The sequence below is a fragment of the Oryctolagus cuniculus genome, chromosome 5 (genome assembly GCF_051225735.1).
Source record: "Oryctolagus cuniculus isolate XC-2025 breed Fujian yellow rabbit chromosome 5, ASM5122573v1, whole genome shotgun sequence".
NCBI lineage: Eukaryota > Metazoa > Chordata > Mammalia > Lagomorpha > Leporidae > Oryctolagus > Oryctolagus cuniculus.
The window spans coordinates 139,853,673-139,873,438 of record NC_142871.1 but is presented as its reverse complement, the minus strand read 5'-3'; the positions used below and the strand labels follow the sequence as shown (position 1 = coordinate 139,873,438).

Here is a 19,766-nt window from a genome sequence, read left to right as displayed (position 1 = left end):
CCTGCTTATTTCTTTGTAATTTAAAAAAAAAAATTTATTTGAAAGGTACAGTTACAGGGGCTGGCGCTGTGGTGTGGTAGGTTAAGTCTGTGTCTATGGTGCCAGCTTCCCATATGGATGCCAGTTTGAGTCCTGGCTGCTCCACTTCCATTCCAGCTTTCTGCTGATGGCCTGGGAGAGCAGTGGAAGGTGGCCCAAGTCCTTGGGCCCCTGCACTCACATAGGAGACCCGAAAGAAGCTCCTGGCTTTGGATCAGCCCAGCTCAGCCACTGCAGCCATTAGGGAGTGAATCAGCAGATGGAAGACCTCTCTGTCTCTTCCTCTGTCTGTAAACTCTACCTCTCAGATAAATAAATGAATCTTACAAAAAAAAAAAAAAAAAAAAAAAAAAAGGAAAAAGAAAAGAAAGGTAGAGTTAGAGAGAAAGGGAGACACGGAGTTTTCCATGTGCTGGTTCACTCCCCAAATGGCCATAACAGTTGGGGTTGGGTCAAGCCGAAGCCAGGAGCCTGGAACTCCATCCAGGTCTCCCAGAGTGCAGAGGCCCAAGCACTTGGGACATCTGCTTTTCCCAGGTACCATTAGCCGGTGGCTAGATGGGAAGAAGAGCAGCCAGGAACTGAACAGGAACCCATATAGGATGTTGGCATTGCAGGTGGTAGCTTAACCCACTGCACCACAATGTCAGCCCCCTACTTCTCTGTATTTCGCACTCTAAAAAAAAACTCCAAGTTATCATAATTTGACTATGTCCTCCATTTCCTGCTAGTACTGTGACAGAGATACAAAGCAATGTGCTACAAGCTGTGTAACAGCTTTGGAAGTATAAGAAAAGATTTTATTCTCTAGAAGTTTAACTTGGGGCACTTAAGTAGTACCAATCATGAAAACAGAGTGCCTGAGTACTACAAGGTCCTGGAACAACAGCAGGTGTGGAGGAATCCTGTGGCCCCAGGGATATGGGCACATTCAGGAAGTATGAAGTCTTTGAGTTGTACAAAGGGACTAATACTGTTTTGGGTCCTACCATGTGACACACCCACAGAGCCATGCTTAATGTGTATTATGAGAGGTGTTTGAAAGCCAACACAGGGGCTGGCATTGTGGTAGTGGGTTAAGCCACTGTCTGTGAAGCCACCATCCCATATGGGTGCCAATTCGAGTCTCACTGCTCTACTTCTGATCCAGCTCTCAATGTGCCTTGGAAGGCACTGGAAGATGGCCCAAGTGCTTGGATCTCTGCCTCCTAAGTGGGAGAACTGGATAGAGTTCCAGTTCTGGCCTAGCCCTGGCTGTTGTGGCCATTTGAGGAGTAAACCAGCGGATAGAGGATCTCTTTAAAAAAAAAAAAAAAAAGCCAGCATAGTGGCTAATGATTTTTCTACTACATCATTTTCCAAACTTAATTGTAATTCACATTTACAGAAAAGTGTACAAAACTAATCAACACTTTTTTTTTTATTGAAGTCAGATATACACAACATAAAATTAATCACTTTAAAGACTGGCATTTAGTACATTTACAGTGTATATAACCATCACTTGTATCTAGTCCCAAAACTTTTTCATCAACTCAAAATAAAACCCTATACCCATTACATAGTTACTCCACATTTTTCTCTCTTCCCAGCCTCTGGGAACCACCCATTTTTTCTTAGTCAATGGCTTTACCTATTCTGGATATTCCATAAAGTGGAATCTTACAATGTTTCCTTATGTGTCTGGCTTCTTTCACTTAGCAAAATATTCAAAATACTATAGCAATTTTGAAACTTCATCTCTTTTTAAAAATGGCTAAATAATATTCTATTGTGTGGATATATTAAATTGTTTACCCAATAATCTTTTGATGAGCATCTGTGTTGTCCATCTCTTAGCTATTGTGAAAAGTGATAATATGAACATACAAGTATTTGTTTCAAGTCTCTTTTTGATTGTTCTGGATATATACCTAGGAGCAGAATTGCTGAGTCATATGGTAATTTTATGTCTGACTTGAGAAACCATCAAACGGTTTACTGTGGAGACTGAACCATTTTACACTCCCACCAGCAACATATAGAAGTTCTAATTTCTCCACATCTTTGAAATCAACCAACTTAAAAACTTAAAGTAGTATATAATATGCCCTAAGTGGATGTTAAAACAAATTTGTAACTATTTATTTAAAAGACCCAGACATTAAAAAAAAAATTGCACTACACCATAAGGCACAGAGTGAATATTTATTTGTGACAGAGATCAAACCTAAGCTGTCATTTTATAAATACTGAAAAACCAGGGCAGAAAAGTGCAGAGACTTGCTGAAAGTCAAACTTAAAGGTTCCTTCTAACCACATGAGGCCAGAAGTGAGGAAAATATTTTAGCAGCATTCTGTAACTGCACCCTCCAATCTACTCACTCTAAATATCCCTTCAGGCCCCTGACACCAAAATTGTCTCTCTGTCTTTAGAGGATGGATAGAATCCCAGTAGGATGAGATGGCTTGCCAGTGGGAGATGGGACACCTGTGTGCCATGGAACATTAATATCAGTATGGCTAGAGATGAATAGTGAGTGAGTTAGGATAGCTGAGCATGACATTAATAGATTAACAGCCATTTTTGAAAATCTGTGGTCCCCAAAGAATCTCCCTATCTTGCTGTTTATCCATAAATCTTTCTAGTCCTACTGTAGTTCCAGGACAAGTCCTACCAGCACACCCCAAACCTTTCTAAAGCCCTGAGTCTTTTATTCCACAATACTTTACTGGTTTGGGACTGAAAAGAATGCTGGGATTTTCAGGTAGATGGCAATTCCAAAGCGGAGAAGACAAAGGCCTCTGGTGTGGCTTCCTGCTTCAGCACTCCTGTCAGCAGGAACTCGGATGAGAGGAGAGGCACACCAAGGCGAAGTGGACCGGAGCAGCGAGGGAAGTCCTGGGGACACGTGATCACAACTCTCTGAGGCTGGGGAAGACAGGAAGTCACAGGTGAAAAAAGGATCCTAGAAATAGGATCAGGATCCACTCATCAGTCTTTTTTTTTCTTTTCTTTTCTTTCTTTCTTTCTTTTTTTTTTTTTTTTTTTTAAAGCAGAATTACAGAAAGGAGGAGAGAGAGAGAAAGCAAGCAAGCTTTCAATGGCTAGGGCTGGGCCAGGTTGAAGTCAGGAGCCAGGAGCTTCATCCTGGTTTCCCACATGGGTAGCAGAGGCCCAAACAACTGGGCCATCTTCTGATGCCTTTCTCAGGCCATTAGCAGGGGAACTGGATTGGAAGTAGAGCAGCCCCAACTCCAACAACTGTCCATATGGGATGTTGGCGTCGCAGGCAGCAGCTTAACCCACCATGCTGAAAGGCTGGCCCCCACTAATCCGTCTTAGCATCACCAAAATAGTACTTCCTGATAGGAAGCCATACAAAATATGCTTGCAGGAAAAGTTTCATCTGAATTTATTCAAGCTTTTAGAAGGAACTACAATTTACAGAAAATATAGAAGGTAAAGAAACAAGGGAAATGATACAAGGGAAAAAATGAAAAACTCAGACTGGGGAACATTCTAAAGGACAAGTAACTGGGTTTCTGCATGAAGTCACAGCATAAAAAGGCTGAATGGGTAGAGGTATGCTCATCAGTAAATTAATCAGCAGATGAACAGGGCAGCAACACATCAGCCACATTTGAAACCTTGAATTGAACATCTGTATAAAGGCATTTTTTTTAGATAGCTTATGAAATTTAATTAATGCCATGTGAAAAAATGAGCAAAAAACTATCAATTTTGTTGAGGATTGATATTAGTATCATAAAGGCCAGCATTGTGGCACAGCAAGTTAATTTGCTGCTTGCAATGCCAGCCATCCCATACTGGAGTGCTGGTTTGAGTCCTTGCTGCTCTACTTCTGAGCCAGCTTCCCACTAATGGGAAGGCATCGGATAATGGTCCAAGTACTTGGGTCTCTGCTATTGATGTGGGAGACTTGGATGGAGTTCCCGGTGACTGGCTTAGCCAGTCTAGCTGTAGATGCTTCAGACATTTGAGAAATAAACCAATGGATAGAAGCTCTCTCTCTTGCTCTTTCCCTTTTCTCTGTCACTCTGCCTTTCAAATTAATAAGTAAATGAATCTTTTAAAAAAATAATAATGGTATTGTGGCATATCCAGTAAAGAAGCTGCATCCCATATGGTTTAAGTCCTGGCAACTCCACCCTCCCCCCCACTCCAGCTCCCTGCTAATGTACCTGGGAAAGTAGTGGAAGATGGCCCAAATACTTGGGCCCCTGCACCCACATGGTAGACCTGGAAGAAGCTCCTGGCTTCTATCTTGCCTAGCCCTGGCCATGTGGCCATCTGGGGCGTGAGCCACAGGATGGAAGATCCTTCTCTGTATCTCTCCCTAACTCTGCCTTTCAAATAAATAAACGGTATTGTGATTATGTAAGAATATATTTCTTAGAATGTATGCATTAAATATTTATGAGAAAATACAATGTTTGCAGTTTGCTTTAAAATACTTCAAGATGGGGTGGGCATTGTAGCTCAGTGGGTTAAGCCATGGCTTGTGACATGGGCATCCCATATTACTGCCAGTTCAACGATCAACCCTTCTGCTTCCAATCCAGCTTCCTGCTTATGCACCTGGGAAAGCAGACTAAGATGGCCCAAGTGCTGATCTGAAGGGAGTTCCACTTGGTTTGGGCCTGGCTTAGTAACCCTGTTGTTGCAGCCATTTGGAAAGAGAAACAGTAGATGGAAGACCTTTTTCTCTCTGTCCCACTCTCTGTAACCCTGTCTTTCAAATAAATAAATGTTTGAACAGTAAGTTAAAATAAAATAATTCTCAAAGAAAATCAAAGAAAAAAGTGGTGGAATAATCGTATCATAATCTAAAAACTGTTGAATGTGGTGCCTGATATAGAAGGGTTCACTGTATTGCATTATTTACTCTCTCCTTTTGTTGTATATTGTAAAATATTAAAATACAGGGTTTGGCATTGTGGCATAACAGTTTAAGCCACCGCCTGCAATGCCAGCCTTCCAAATGAATACCAGTCCAAGTTCTAGATATTCCACTGCCAATCTAGTTCCCTGCTAATGCACCTGGGGAAGCAGTGGAAGATGGCCCAAGTCTTTGGGGCCCTGTACCCACATGGGAGACCCAGATGAAGCTCCTGGCTCCTGGCTTTGACCTGGTCCACCTCTGGCCATTGCAGCCATTTGGGGAGTGAACCTGTGGATGGAAGATCTGTTTCTGTGTCTCCTTCTCTGTAACTCTTTCAAATAAATAAGTAAGTCTTTAAAAAAATAAAAAAATTGGGCAGCGCCACGGCTCAATAGGCTAATCTTCTGCCTGCTGCGCCAGCACACCGGGTTCTAGTCCCTGTTGGGGCGCCAGATTCTGTCCCGGTTGCCCCTCTTCCAGGCCAGCTCTCTGCTGTGGCCCAGGAGTGCAGTGGAGGATGGCCCAAGTGTTTGGGCCTTGCACCCGCATGGGAGACCAGAATAAGCACCTGGTTCCTGCCTTTAGATCAGCGCGGTGCACCGGCTACAGCACGCTGGCCGCGGCGGCCATTGGAGGGTGAACCAACGGCAAAAGGAAGACCTTTCTGTCTCTCTCTCTCACTGTCCACTCTGCCTGTCAAAAATAAATAAATAAAAAAGTTAAAATACAAAGTAAAACTAAGTCCATGTGGTATCAGCAGATCTCTCATTCCTATCACCCCCCCTTTTAAAAAAAAAAAGATTATTTATTTGAAAGGCAGAATTACAGAGAGGCAGAGGCAGAGAGAGAGAGAGAGAGAGAGAAAGAGAGAAAGAGAGAGAGAGTGTCTTCCATCCGCGGGTTCACTCTCCAGTTGGCTTCAATGGCCAAAGCTGGGCTGATCCAAAGCCAGGAGCAAGGAGCTTATTCCAGGTCTCCCATGCAGGTGCAGGGGCCCAGGACATGGGCCATCTTCTACTGCTTTCCCAGGCTATAGCAGTGAGCTGGATCGGAAATGGAGCAGCCGGGACTAGAACTGGCACCCGTGAGATGCCTGCACTGCAGGCAGTGGCTTTACTTGCTATGCCACAGCACCAGCCCCACCTATCCTTTTTTAAAAAAGTATTTATTGGGGCTAGTTCTGTGGTGTAGCAAGTAAAACCACATCTGCAGTGCCAGCATCCCATATGGGCGTTGGCTCAAGTACTGGCTGCTACACTTCTAATCCAGCTCCCTGCTAATGCGCCTGGGGAATCAGCGGAGGATAGCCCAAGTACTTGGACCCTTGCACCTGTGTGCGAGACCCAGAAGAAGCTCCTGACTCCTGGCTTCGGATTGGCTCAGCTCCGGCCATCGCAACCATTTGGGGAGTGAACCAGTGGATGGAAGACCTCTCTTTCTTTGCTTCTCTATAACTCTGCCTTTTGAATACATAAGTAAATCTTTAAAAAATGAAAAAAAGCATTTATTTATTTATCAGAGATGAAAGACAACATTGCTTCCTGTCCTTTCCCTCACCTCTCCCTTCAAGTCTGTCTATAGATCCATGTATTTTAGAGACAGAAATCTCCCATCTGCCAGTTCTTTCCCCAAATGCTAGCAGCAACCAGGGCAGTCCAGGCCCAAAGGAAAGACAGGAATTCCATCCCGAGGGTGGGCATCACAGGAAGCTGGAAGAGAAAGAGCTGGGACTTGAACCCAGGCATTCAGATGTGGGGGCTGGGCATCCCATACACCACCGGCACCAAACACTTGCCCCCTGATCCCTTTATATTCCATACATTTCATAACCCCCCACTACTGTATAATCCCACCTCTATTTCTTCCTCCAGTCTTTTCCCACTCCAGCCACATCACTAGACTCAGAACTCATCAATCATACCTTGTAGGACCGGGGCATGCTAGGTAAGATGGTGCCTCCACAGCAGCTGATGATCTCTCTCATCTGAGGTGGTGGCGGCTGGACTCCAGGGGTCACATGAATCTCATAGCCCTAAGAGAAAGAAATGGTGGAGGCAGTGGCTGTCTCTGTGCTCAGAGCTCATGGGCTGTTGTGTAATTTTGGAGGGAGGCCTGAAGCCCAGGGTAGGAGGTAGCCTCTCACCTCCAGCAGCTTTCGCTCCCGGGCCCGGCTCAGGGCGTCTCGAAGGCGGAAGCCAAAATTCTTCTCCTGCTCAGGATCGGTCACCACATATTCATCCGGGGGCAGGAAGCAGCCAGCCTTTCGAGACTAGAGGAGGCGGCATTCAGCATGAGTGCTCAGCCCAGCCCCCACCCTGCTCCCCTGCCCAGCATTTGCAGAGTTCAAGTAACGTTTTTCCAGATTAATCTAGCCTTCCCCTTACCCACCTCCCTTGTCTGTATCCCCTTTTTCTTCCCACCACTTTATTTTCCTGTCACTCTATCCATTGGTCTGTCACCCCTGGGTTCCTCACCTGATACAGCCAGTCCAGGGAAAGGATGGGGATGCCCCGCCCTAGGGCACATAGGAATTTGACAGTGCGGCAGATTCGATCAGTGACCAGGTGGGAAGCCTCTGCCACCGAGCTGGCTAGACTCCCACCGAGTTCCAGCACCGCCTGCTCCCCGCGAACATCCAGGACTCCTGTGAAAAGCACCTGTGGGAGGGGTTAATCTGGGCTAGCAACCCATGACAGCAGCACCAGGCTGTCACATCCTCTAGCTCTCCTCCCATCCTCCCACAAAGCCCTAGACACTTTTCCCCCTACTTTGGGGGCTGCTGATTGTTGGTGAGGTTTGGTTCGGCGACGACTGCAGCTTGGAATTCCCTTGGGCTTTTCCTCTGCCTGGTCTCTCCTTCTCTTGCCTGGCACTGGAACCACCAAATCCTGGGTTTGAGAGAGACCTTAGTGGGAATTTCTGAGCCAGGTGCCCATCTTCCTAGCTCCGTGGCCCCAGCCCTCTCCTCACCTCTTCCTTGGGGAATACCGTCTTCCGGGACACTTCCCCTCTTCGGGGCCGTTTTTGAAGTGGGGGTGAATCCATGGGCGCTGAAGACCTCTTGTGGCTTGGAGAGGTCTTCGGAGGCTCTTGAATGACCCCGGATATGCCTGCTGCTTCTACCTTTTGGATCTGGGGAGCATGGGTGGGTACCCCAAGAAGCTGGGGAAAGGCAGGCTCAGGAACAGTCCCAAGGGATTCAGCTGCTCTCACTGCTCCTTGTCTTTGGTTGCTTGATAATTGGGATTTAGGTTCAGGGAGTGCGGAGCAAGGTTTGTAGATAATGGGAGCTATGGGGGAGCCATGCTTCCTTCTAGCCCTCTGTCCCCTGCTGTTATTGGCTTGAGGAATGGGCTCCAGGGTAGGCTGCTCTGTGGTGACAGTGGACTGGAATTCAGAGGGGGTAGGAACTGGGACAGCATTTAATGTAGAAGACCTTAGTGTCCCACTCTGACCACTCTGAGCTATGGCCTTAGGGGTGACAGGCTGCTCTACAGTAGGGGGAGGCTCAAGATTAGCGGCTGTGGGCTCAACTGGTTCAGGAGTCTTGATAGAGGACCTAAGGGTCCTGCCTCGAGTGGCCCTGGGAGTGACAGGCTGCTCTGTGGGGGTAAGAGGCTCAAGATCAGGGACTGTGGGTTCAACTTGCTCAGGGGTCTTGACAGAGGACTGATGTTTCCTACCCCGAGTGACCCGGGATGTGGGCTTGGGGGTGACAGGCTGATCTGCGGAGAGAGGAGGCTCAAGATCAGGGGCAATGGGTCCAACTGGTTCAGGGGACTTGGCAGAGGACCTACGTGTCCTGCCCCGAGTGACCTGAGGTGTGGGCCTGGGGGTGACAGGATGCTCTGTGGGGGTGGACAGCTGGAGGATTTCAGGTACTATGGGTTCAACTGGTTCAGAGGACCTACGTGTCTTGCCCCGAGTGGCCCCAGTGGAAGGCTTGGGGGTGACAGGCTGCTCTGTGGGGACAGGAGGCCCAATTGGTTCAGGGGTCTTGGCAGAGGCCCTACATGTCCGGCCCCGAGTGGCCCTGGTTGAAGGCTTGGGAGTGACAGGCTGGTCTGTGGGGACAGGAGGCTCAATTGGTTCAGGGGTCTTGGCAGAGGCCCTATGTGTCCTGTCCCGAGTGGCCCTAGTTGAAGGCTTGGGAGTGACAGGCTGATCTGTGGAGAGAGGAGGCTCAAGATCAGGGGCAGTGGGTCCAACTGGTTCGGGGGACTTGGCAGAGGACCTACATGTCCTGCCCCGAGTGACCTGAGGTGTGGGCCTGGGGGTGACAGGATGCTCTGTGGGGGTGGACAGCTGGAGGATTTCAGGTACTATGGGTTCAACTGGTTCAGAGGACCTACGTGTCTTGCCCCGAGTGGCCCTAGTTGAAGGCTTGGGAGTGACAGGCTGATCTGCAGAGAGAGGAGGCTCAAGATCAGGGGCAGTGGGTCCAACTGGTTCAGGGGACTTGGCAGAGGACCTACGTGTCCTGCCCCAAGTGACCTGAGGTGTGGGCCTGGGGGTGACAGGATGCTCTGTGGGGGTGGACAGCTGGAGGATTTCAGGTACTATGGGTTCAACTGGTTCAGAGGACCTACGTGTCTTGCCCCGAGTGGCCCCAGTGGAAGGCTTGGGGGTGACAGGATGCTCTGTGGGGACAGGAGGCCCAATTGGTTCAGGGGTCTTGGCAGAGGCCCTACATGTCCGGCCCCGAGTGGCCCTGGTTGAAGGCTTGGGAGTGACAGGCTGGTCTGTGGGGACAGGAGGCTCAATTGGTTCAGGGGTCTTGGCAGAGGCCCTACGTGTCCTTCCCCGAGTGGCCCTGGTTGAAGGCTTGGGGGTGACAGACTGGTCTGTGGGGACAGGAGGCTCAACTGGTTCAGGGGTCCTGGCAGAGGCCCTATGTGTTCGTCCCCGAGTGGCCTGAGATGTGGGCTTGGCGGTGACAGGCCTCTCTGTGGAGGTGGATGGCTGCAGGTCAGGGGCAGTGGATTCCACTGGTTTGGGGGTCTTATCATAAGACCTATGTGTCCTGTCCCGAGTGGCCCGAGATGGGAGCTTGGGGGTGACAGACTGCTCTGTGGGGGTGGGAGGATAAGGCTCAAGGATAGCAGAGGAAACTGGAGAGGACTTCTGGGGCCTGACTTCAGACTCCAGCTCTGAGGACAAGGGAATTTCTGGAGCTTCCTGACTTCCATTTTGCCTGGTCCTAAGAATGGGTGGCTCAACAGAAGGTGGGGAGGGAGGAAGAAGGGGCTGAGGTGCAGGATGTTTTTGGCTCTGACAGATCAGGGGGGTTGGGGGTGGGGTTGAGGCTTCAGGCAGACAAGCATCTGGGGATTCCGGATCACCCTGGGGAGAAAAGAAAGCCAGTGAGGGAGGAAGAGGTAGTGAGGAGAGAGAATCTAGATGCTGTTGTTGACACTGTTTCAGGTGAGAATATGCTCCTGGCATTTCTATTCCTGACTGTGACCTCTCTTCCTAATGGGACTTCCTGGGAAGGAAGCAGTCCTCTTTCCCACAGACCTCTCCCCCTGTGGTATTTTCCACACATGGATGGTGGTAGTGAAGGGAATGTGTGAGGCAAAGAGAGAAGGAACACAAAGAAAGGGACTTCCTTTCTGAGTCAGGTGGAAGGAGCAACAAGTTGGGAGATGGATATGGAAAACCATGGGAGCCACGGGCAAAGGGACAGGAGCCAACCAAGGAGTGGAGAAATTAGAATAGGGGAAAAGGCAAAATCAAAGCAAGTCTAGAGGAAGGACACTGCTGGAGGAGATGCAGAGATGACCTGTGGGCTGGGGAAGGTACAGCGGCAGCTCTCACCCTGGGAGTCTTCTCATCAGGTGACATCTTGCAATTCAAGTGGCCTAGACAGAAAGCAAACACAGTGGTGGCTGAGTCTCGGGAAGCTGGTTGCTCAGGGGTTGATGATCATGAATTAATGATCATGAAGGCTGCATACCACCCTGGAGTCCCTCTGCCTTCACTTACCTCTCGGCTGCCTCCTGGGGTTCTCTGGGGCTCCCCTTCCTCCACCTGACTGGCTCCCAGAAGCTACAGGGACTGAATCAAGTCCCTGAAGATCCCCTGCCCCGAGTCCAGGCTGTGGTCTTGGCCTGGAGGCCTGCTCTTTCTGGTCCTGGCTCCCTCCTTCCATCTCTTCTCTTTGGGGGCCTCTTATCAGGGTCACTTCTAACCCAGCTGGCTCACACTCTTTCTCTGGCTTAGGCCTCTCTGCCTCTCTCTCAGATACTTCTCCCAAAAGGGTCTGCTTCTCTATTTCTTTCTCTGGTACTTCTGTGCTCGTCTCCATTGCTACCTCCAAATTCTCCTGTTCCCTTTCAGGACTTGCACTTTCCTCCCTCTTGTCAGACTCTTGGTTCCCAGTGTCTCCTGCTAGGGCCTGTTCTCCATCCTGTGTGTCCCTGGCAAACTGTCCTCCTCCCACTGTAGCTGCCTTCTCTCCTTCTGGTGGCAGTTTGTTGGTTTCCCTCTCGAATGGCCTTCTCTCAAGGGTCACTCTATCTGCTGTTTCTTTTGGTGTACCCATGTCTTTCTCCATAGTTTGCATCGCTCTGCCTTGACTCCCCAGTGGCTCTGTGTGTAGTGGGCTCTCTGCACGCTGGTCTTGTGGTATTGCTCTAGATGGAGATGGGCAGAATCCGTTGGCCTCAATGGGCTGGGTCTCAGAGGTGTCAGATGCTGTGGAACAGAATTGCTGTGTAGCCATGAGCTCCCAGGACACATCCATGGTACCTGGAAGTAGACAAGAAGGTAAGAGGAGTGTAGGTTGGGAAGGTAATAGATTGAGGAAGGATTATAATAAATTCATGAGAATAAACCTAAATGGATTATTAGTAGTCAGGAATAGGTTGGTAGTTACAATATTTAGTGCTTGTTTCAAAAAGCCCTTCGCCTTTTAGGAAAGCTTTTTTGGTAGTCTCTCTTTATTTTAAAGATTTATCTATTTATTTGAAAGGCAGAGTTACAGAGAGAGAGGTCTTCCATCCACTGGTTCATGCCTCAAAGGCTGGAGCTGGGCCAATTTAAAGCCAGGAGTCAGGAGCTTCCTCTGGGTCTCCCATTTGGGTGTAGGGGCGCTTGGGCCATCTTCCACTGCTTTCCCAGGCTGTAAGCTGGATAGAAGAGGAGCAGCTGGACATGAACCAGCACTCATAAAAGTACCGGTGCTGCAGGCAGAGGCTTAATCTACTATACCACAGCACCAGCCCCCTCAGTAGTCTCTTAAAATATGATCTAAACTAGTTGGTCAATGAGTAGGACTTAACTTGGCATTTTTCTTCTGATGAGACAAAACAACATCAGCAAAATATAGTATGAAAAGAAACAAGTAGATGGAGAAAGGAAAGGATGCCAAGTTAGTAACTCAGAGAGTTTCCTATACCTGAACTCTGAAAGCTGCAAGAGGAAGATGCAGGCTCTGGAGGTGGATTCAACAGGAAGGCCTGGGTAGGTTCATCTTCCAAATTCTGGTCTGTGGCACAGGAGAAGATGGCCTAGGTACTGCTCCCCCGGGAACCCCAGGTCCTATTCCCAGTCTCCTGCCCTACCATGCCAGCCTTCATACCCTTCAAGGACCACCAGTCCAATTTCCCTGCTCCCACTGGTACTGGGACCCAAACCATAGATGTCCTCACCTTCCACGCTCTGATTGTCCCTGTCCACAAAGCACTGGGTAGCTTGAAGTGCCACATCTTCAAAATCTAGTGGGAAAGAACATAGGATAATTAGAAACCTTACCCAACCCTTAACTCCTCACTTTATCTCTACTATTCTCTCCCCAACCCCAACCCTTATAACCATTGGTTTTATCAGGGATCAGGGGAGGACAAAAGCCAGCACTTACCATCAGAGTCTTCTTCCAAGTCCTCGGTCCCGCCCACATATAGCTCTCTCTGCTTTCCTGTGGGGGACTGGGCTCCCTCTCTTTGTGGCTGGGTGGTTCGCCCTGGAGTACCTGTGTCCACCACTAGGTCTGTGACATTGCTCCTGGAGACAGGGAGAAGGTCCTGCTCCACCTGTGCCATAGGTGACCTACCCTGTGCCCCCAACTGCAGAGCTCTCTCATGCTCAGCTGTAGTGTGGTCTATTCCCACATCCCCATCTGCTGGAAGCTGGCCCTCTCTTACATCTGCCACTACTGAGGCTGCTAAGGACATGCCCTCTTCTGTGCCTGTCTCACAGTCTCCAGCTACAGAAGGCTGGACTCCCTCTGGAGGCAACACAGGCAGTTCTGCTGGGCCACCCTCTGCTTCCACCTCGGTTTGATCTGTCCCCAACACAGGCACCTGATGCTTCTGTAGATGTACAGCAGCCAGCCCTGGGGACACTTCCTCCTCCAGTTCTGTGTTGATGGCCACTGGGGCAGATGCTTGGCTTCTCTCCAGGTGGATCCCAGGTGAGCTCATGCCTGCTTCCACATCTGTATCACTGTCGTTAGGAGTAGGTGGGCCCATCTTTGACTGTGCCGTAACTAGGGCTGCATCCTTGTCTGCGTGACTGTTGGGAACAGTTCGGTCTGCTGGCAGCCCCTCTTCCTCCACGTCTGTGTCACTGTCTCTCCCAGAGGTGGTTTGGTTTTGCTGCAGAGGGACCTCAGGTTGGGCCCTGCCCCCTTCCATATCTCCATCTCTGTTCCATGTAACAGCTGGGCTCTCTTTCAGACGCGCCAAAGTAAGCGCTGCAGAGATTTCTTCCTCATCATCTGTGTCGCTGTCGATCACCATGGGGGCGTGGCTTCTCACCAGAGGGACAGTGAGTGGGGCCTTGTCCTCCTCCACATCGGTATCACCTCTAGCCTGGCTTTCCTGCACATGTTGCAGGCCGAGTGCTCCAGAGCCCTGGGGACCAACTCCACGGAAGATTTGCCTCTTTTTCACAGGAACTACAGCTGGGGTTGCAGGGATTTGCTCTTCCTCCACATCAGTATCACTGTCCATGAAGCCAGAAGGTTGGACCCTTTCCAAGTGGCCCACAGTGGGCCTTCCAGGAAGCCTGCTGTCATTATCTGCATCTGTGTCCTCAGGAGCTTGGTTCCTCTCCAAAATCTCCCCATCTGGAGCCAGCCTGTTGCTTGCCTTCCCCTGGACTTCTGTGCCGTTGTGTGTTTCTTTCATGGCAGGCATGAAAGTTGCGACGCCATTGGCTTCAGGCAGCTTGGCTCCTGTGGTCGCGTCTCTTCTGGCAGCTGAGGAGGCCTCCTCTGCTACTGGGTGCTGCCCTTCTTCCTCATCTGTGTCACTGTCCAATCTGAAGCCAAAAGATGGCGCAGGGCCACTCGGGGCAGGAGAAAACCCCTCTTCATCACTATGAAGGGAAGAAAAGAGCAAGGATCCATAGAATCTACTTGCCAGGGAGGCACACCCCACTGGACCACGAGCTCCCTGACAGCAGGCAGGCACAGTGTAGTATTTGTTTTTCTACCTCCAGCAATCAGTTCAGTGCTGGGCACATCAGGGGTGTGCTATAAAAATTGAGCAGAATGAATGAATATAAGGGAACTTCAAATCGGATTGAAAGATCAATTTGTGGTCCAGAAAATGTTGAAATGCAATCACAGGTTCCTCATAATACACATTATCCATGAACTTTCTGAAGACCCCATGTACCACAGTGCCCCCAGCCCCAATTTTCATGATCTTTATCTCTTGGAGGTTGAGCCTCCAGCCCCTGGCCCAGCCTCCTTCTGAAGACTCAAGTGTCTGACCCTAGGCACTCACCTCTCTGGTACTACTGTTGCCAAAGAGGGGGATGCGGTCCTTGAGTCTTGCATCATACACCTCTTTGAATCTGTCAAGAACAGAACAGAGTGACAACTTTATACTCCTCATCCCTGCCTCCTCATCCACCCTCCCAACACATACACTTACCTAATTCTTCCTCTGAATCCTCAGCCAACTGAAGCCTCTGAGGTTGAGCTTCTCCCTGTACCCTGGGGGTCTCCTCTATAGTTAGAGGGCCCTGGGGAGCACAGGGTATGGGGATATCCAGGCGATGGTACTGGCAGAGCAAGTCAGCAAAGAGAATCAACTGCCGGTCCTTGAGACAATGACTCACCCCAGGTTTCAGGACCTTAGGCGGCCTCAGGATCTGAGTACCATTGAGGCTCCCACAGTCGTGGAGGAGAGGTGCCTTGCCCTGGGCCAAGATTTCAATCACTGCATGTTGTTTGGAGATGGATGGAAACTGCAGGGCCACAGAGCAGTCAGGCATTCGGCCCACTACATTCTTCCCGAGGTACAGTGGGAAATCTAAGAATCAAGAGAGGTCCACAGGTTCCAAGGTCAGAGTCTTGGCCTGTCATTAGGAAAATGTTCCTATCACATAACCCACTACTCAGTAATGCCCCAGGCGCATCAGAAAAACAAAAGGTCCTAGCACACCTAGGAATTAAAGAACATGTACAATGCACTATTCATATGTAAAACCTCACCTGTCCACATTGGTCATTCTAAAACTGTGATAAATACACATAGCACAGGGTTCTGGGCATTACACACATTCACTGTGTTGGCCAACCACCAACACCATTCATCTCCAGACACACTGGGTTTTTTATCTGAATCTCTTTATCTTCTACTAAAATAAAATCACTCCCAACTAGGCCCAGGGCACTAGCCTGGAAAAATGAACTCAGTCTGCCCCTCCTTCTCCAATTCCAGTAAAAAATATTTCTTTAGATCTCTTTGGAACATATATAAGCTTCCCACAATCCTTCGCCCACCTCCCCACAAAAATAAAAAGACCAATATTTTAGCACCCAATACCCTCTGACCTTTCTCTGGTCCGTGAGTACTACTGAAGACGCGCAGTCGCCCTACGGGCTCCAATCCACCTCCTGCAATGTGGTTGGATTGCTCTGTGTCCTCCTCATCTTCAGTCTCCAAGATAATAGCCTGTGTGTCTTCCATGATCTGGGAAGGAAACATTATCATCTCCATCACTGGCTCACAGACAGAGCATCAGAGATGAGACTGATAATGGGGTAAATCTGGATAGTTATGGAAGTTGATACTTGTCTTTCCTTCAGTCATTCTGTTATCCTTTGGAAGCATTTAAAAAGATTTTTGATCAGGGCTGGCACTGTGGCATACTAAGGTTAAGCCTCTGCCTGCAGCATCAGCATCCCATACAGACAGGTTTGAGTGCTGGCTGCTCCACTTCCGATCCAGGTCACTACTAATGTGCCTAGGAAAAGAGTGGAAAATGGCCCAAGTGCTTGGGCCCCTGTACCCACGTGGGAGACCTGGAAGATGCTCCTGGCTCCTGGCTTCTGCCTGGCCCAGCTTTGGCTGTTGCAGACATTTGGGGAGTGAACCAACAGATAGAAGACCTTTTCCTCTGTAACTCTGCCTCTCAAATAAACAAATATTTAAAAAGTATATATTTTTGACCATGACACAAAGAAAGATAAATATTACAAGGTCCTCATTACACAAATATATACAAACATGTTTATTTATATATTTTTTGAGAAACAATGCTACGATAATACACTAAAATTCTTATTTCTGTTTTTCCTATTCTCTATATTTTTAAATTTATTGTATTTGAAAGACAGAAGAAACAAAGAAGGAGGGAGCAACAGAGATGGTCACAATGGAGGGGGCTGGACTCAGCTAAAGCCAGAAGCCAGGAACTCCATGCGGGTGGCAGGGGCCCAAGCACTTGGGCCATCTTCTTTTGCTTTCCCAGGCACACTAGCAGGGAGCTGGATTGGTAGCAGAGCAGCCACAGTAATATGGTATGTCAGCATTGTAGGCTGTGGCTAACCCTGTGTACCACAATGTCAGCACCTCTCCTTATACTTTTTAAATGAACATTTACAACCTATTAAATGAACTTCACTATCCACAACTGGGCTGCAGCCCACTGCTCATACACGCCAAGTCTGTGCTGGGCATTATGTGTCATGCACAGTAGACGACAGAGGTAGACATTTAGGAAACTAACGCTGAAAATATGAGATAATTTGCTCCGGATAACACAGCAGGTTAAGTAGACAGGTAAGAAGAAATGTTCTTTTGGTTGTACTGCCCGTACTTTTTACACTTTGCCAGAGCACCTCGGCGTGATCAGACTAAATTACAAAAACTCCTAATAGTCGACATAGAGAGGATTCCGGTTTCTTACACTGACTGCCTCACTTAGTCTCCACAAGAACCCTGTAAAGAGGCATTATTATTATCTTTTTCTTTTAGCTAAAACAACATATATGGGTGAAGGAACTTGCTCAGAGTCACTCAGATCTCTCTTTTTAATATTTTCTGATGGTTTTCCCAGGGTAAAATAAAACCTAAACTCCTCAGCAAACCTCCTCCACCCCACTTAAGCCTTTTGTTGGGCACTGCAAGCCCCCACCCTCACTCCGCTGACCCGCATGCGGTCCAACCAAGCCTCTATAAACACACTCCCCTCGGCCCCACAGCTGATGCCCAAGGCCCTTCCCTCCTGGTTTCCTGATCGACTCCTGCCCACCCTGGGGGCTTTAGTTCAGGCGCAGCGCTGAAGACGCTGGCATCTCACATCCGAGCGCAACTCCGCTTCCAGTGTCAGCTTCCTGCTAGCGGGTACCCTGAGAGGCAGCGGGCAACGGCCGCCCACGTGGGAGGCTTGGGATTGAGTTCCAGGCTCCTGGTGTGGGCCCGGCACAGCCCCGACTTTCAAATCGATAGTAACAGTAATCGCCGTCCTCTGTTCAAATGTCCTCCCCTCATTAAAGTCCTTCCTAGTTTCCGGTGACCCTGGTGGCCGACGGCCTTGCGCCTACCCTGTAACCACCACTCTCACACTCCGCCGCCCCTCCCCCCGGAACTCTCCCTTTCCCCCCGGTGCCCATCACGGTCGTTCTACGGTGGTGACGGCGCGCCTAGGGCTGATCAAAGAACGGGGGCCACATCCGTGAGGCAAACCCTACATGCACCCTGCCCTCGCAGGGCTGCCTCACTGAGCCTGCTAGGGGCAGAATGAAAGGAAGAAATAAGGATGGAGTTCACTTACAAAGAGGGAAACGGGCAGCTAGGGAAAGGAGGACGCCCCCGAGGCGAAAAGGTTCACTTCGGCCTTAAGACGGGCCAGCCCAGCGGGCGCCCGCGTTCCTCGCCTTGGAATCAAAGGACCACCATCTTTGATCCCCGCCCAGTGGGGCTCCGTCGGGATCCAACGCCTCCCGGGGCGAGGAGAGGCGTCAGGTGAGGGTGGGCATTTACAGTCCCACAAACTTTCGAATTACCTCCGCCCAGTCGCACCCAGGGCACGCCCCTCCCGCCCTCCGTCGGAATCAAGATGGTACCCGCGAAGATGTGGGCGAGGCCCTCAGAACTCACCTACTTGGAGTACGCGCGCGCGCGCCACCCGTAACGGTCGCGACCGGGGCGGTGCGAATGCGTGCGCCGGAAGGGACCCGGCTCGCTGATTGGCTGTTGTCGCTGTCCTTCACGACCGTCCTGCACGTTGATTTGATGACGCCCACAGAGCGGCGGCACATTCGAATCCCCTCCCCCAACCGTCCCCCCACAGTTCAAAAGGAAAGCATCTCCCGGGAGACAGTGCTCAGTTGAGGAAGAGTAATCGGAGGCCGCGCGAAATAGCGCATTCTGATTGGCCAGCTCCAAGGGACCGCCCACTGCCGTTTCATGGCCCACCGCCCACTTCCCGCGCAGACTTCCAAACCGCGACCAGAGAGTCTGGCGCCAGTTTCTGGCGGCGGATAGAGCGTCTCTGTACTACAGTCGTCGGCCGCGTCTGGTCCGGCCAGAGCGCCCTTTTCCGGTCCTCCCAGACATGGTGTCCGCTGACTCAGGAGAAACAAATGGGTTGCGGATTGCAGTCGTGGCTCCAGGCTGCAGTTTGGAGGACAGCCCGTAGGCGTGGCACTTGAGGCTCCTCACTGCAGTGGAATTTCATTGCCTTTTGATTTCGCTTGTTTAGTAGAAGTCGTGTCATTTCCTCCTGAGAATACATCCCCGACGGACATTTTGAGGACATTTTCCTAAACGGAAGATCCTAAAATAAAAATCCAAAGCCTAAGAGAGGAAACTGTTTTGCTAACCGTTTTAAAAGGTTGGCCTCACTTTTCAAGGGGCAAGGCAAGGATGGAAAGTAATTTATTTCATTATAACGAGACATGAAGAGACCAGGAAATAATTTGATAGGGATCTACTTTAGGTAGCTCTTTCCCGTTTGTTATCTCAGCTCGGGCCACGAGAACCAAACAGAAGTAGATTTTATCTCTGCAGCTCTGCGAAGTTAAATGACTCGCTGGGTTCCTAATGCAGAGACAAATGGAAACAAGTCCTCCAGTTCTAAATCTGAGCTCTTTACTGCAGAAAAGCTGCTTTCGTTGTGAGCATGCCCGAAAACATAAGATATTTTAATGGAGTACAAGGGTCCTACACTCACTTAACGCTCCTTCATTTGGAAGGTGATTTAGAAATGTGCGCTGATGCTGATGGAATGTGGATTAACAATGACCTTGACTGGGACCACACCTCTCTAGACTGGTGCTTACCGCATTTCTCATCGAACTGCAAGGTCCTGGAGGCCAGGGAACGGATTCTTAATCATTTTTGTATCTCTTGCTCCTGGGTTGGTGGATAGGTAGTACCTACCAAATGAGTGAGTCCTTGGGAAGAAGGTGGACCCCGTGGAAGCCCATTCCATTTTCCACTCTTTCAGTCACCCCTCCCCCTCTGCAATGGCCACCGCCCGCCTAGTCAGTGAAACTGAAACGCACCGATTTCATCAATCTGGACAGGCCGTCTGGAAAGACCGAAATCCTATGAAGCTTCAGACTCCCTAGTTCCCCGTTTTCACAAGAAAATCAAG

At 49.6% G+C, this 19,766-nt stretch overlaps 1 protein-coding gene across 13 annotated transcripts; it reads right to left on the bottom strand.

The window, feature by feature from the left end:
• Positions 1-1,441: 1,441 nt before the first annotated feature.
• Positions 1,442-19,340, bottom strand: MDC1 (mediator of DNA damage checkpoint 1). 13 transcript variants are annotated; one of them, XM_070074257.2, is made up of 15 exons: positions 18,266-19,340; positions 15,715-15,853; positions 14,810-15,190; positions 14,660-14,729; positions 12,787-14,246; positions 12,578-12,643; positions 12,325-12,414; positions 10,911-11,675; positions 10,743-10,786; positions 7,896-10,268; positions 7,694-7,813; positions 7,400-7,582; positions 7,069-7,194; positions 6,847-6,957; positions 1,442-2,950 (listed from the first exon to the last, which is right to left on the bottom strand). In XM_070074257.2, exons 2-15 carry the CDS (start codon positions 15,848-15,850, stop codon positions 2,783-2,785), a joined length of 6,093 nt encoding a protein of 2,030 aa, XP_069930358.2. In that variant the 5' UTR covers positions 15,851-15,853; positions 18,266-19,340; the 3' UTR covers positions 1,442-2,782. The 13 variants fall into 13 exon arrangements, with proteins under 13 accessions (XP_069930358.2, XP_089190438.1, XP_069930356.2 ...); XM_089334312.1 differs by having other exon boundaries at positions 11,466-11,675; XM_070074255.2 differs by having other exon boundaries at positions 17,940-18,286.
• Between the last annotated feature and the right edge of the window lie 426 nt (positions 19,341-19,766).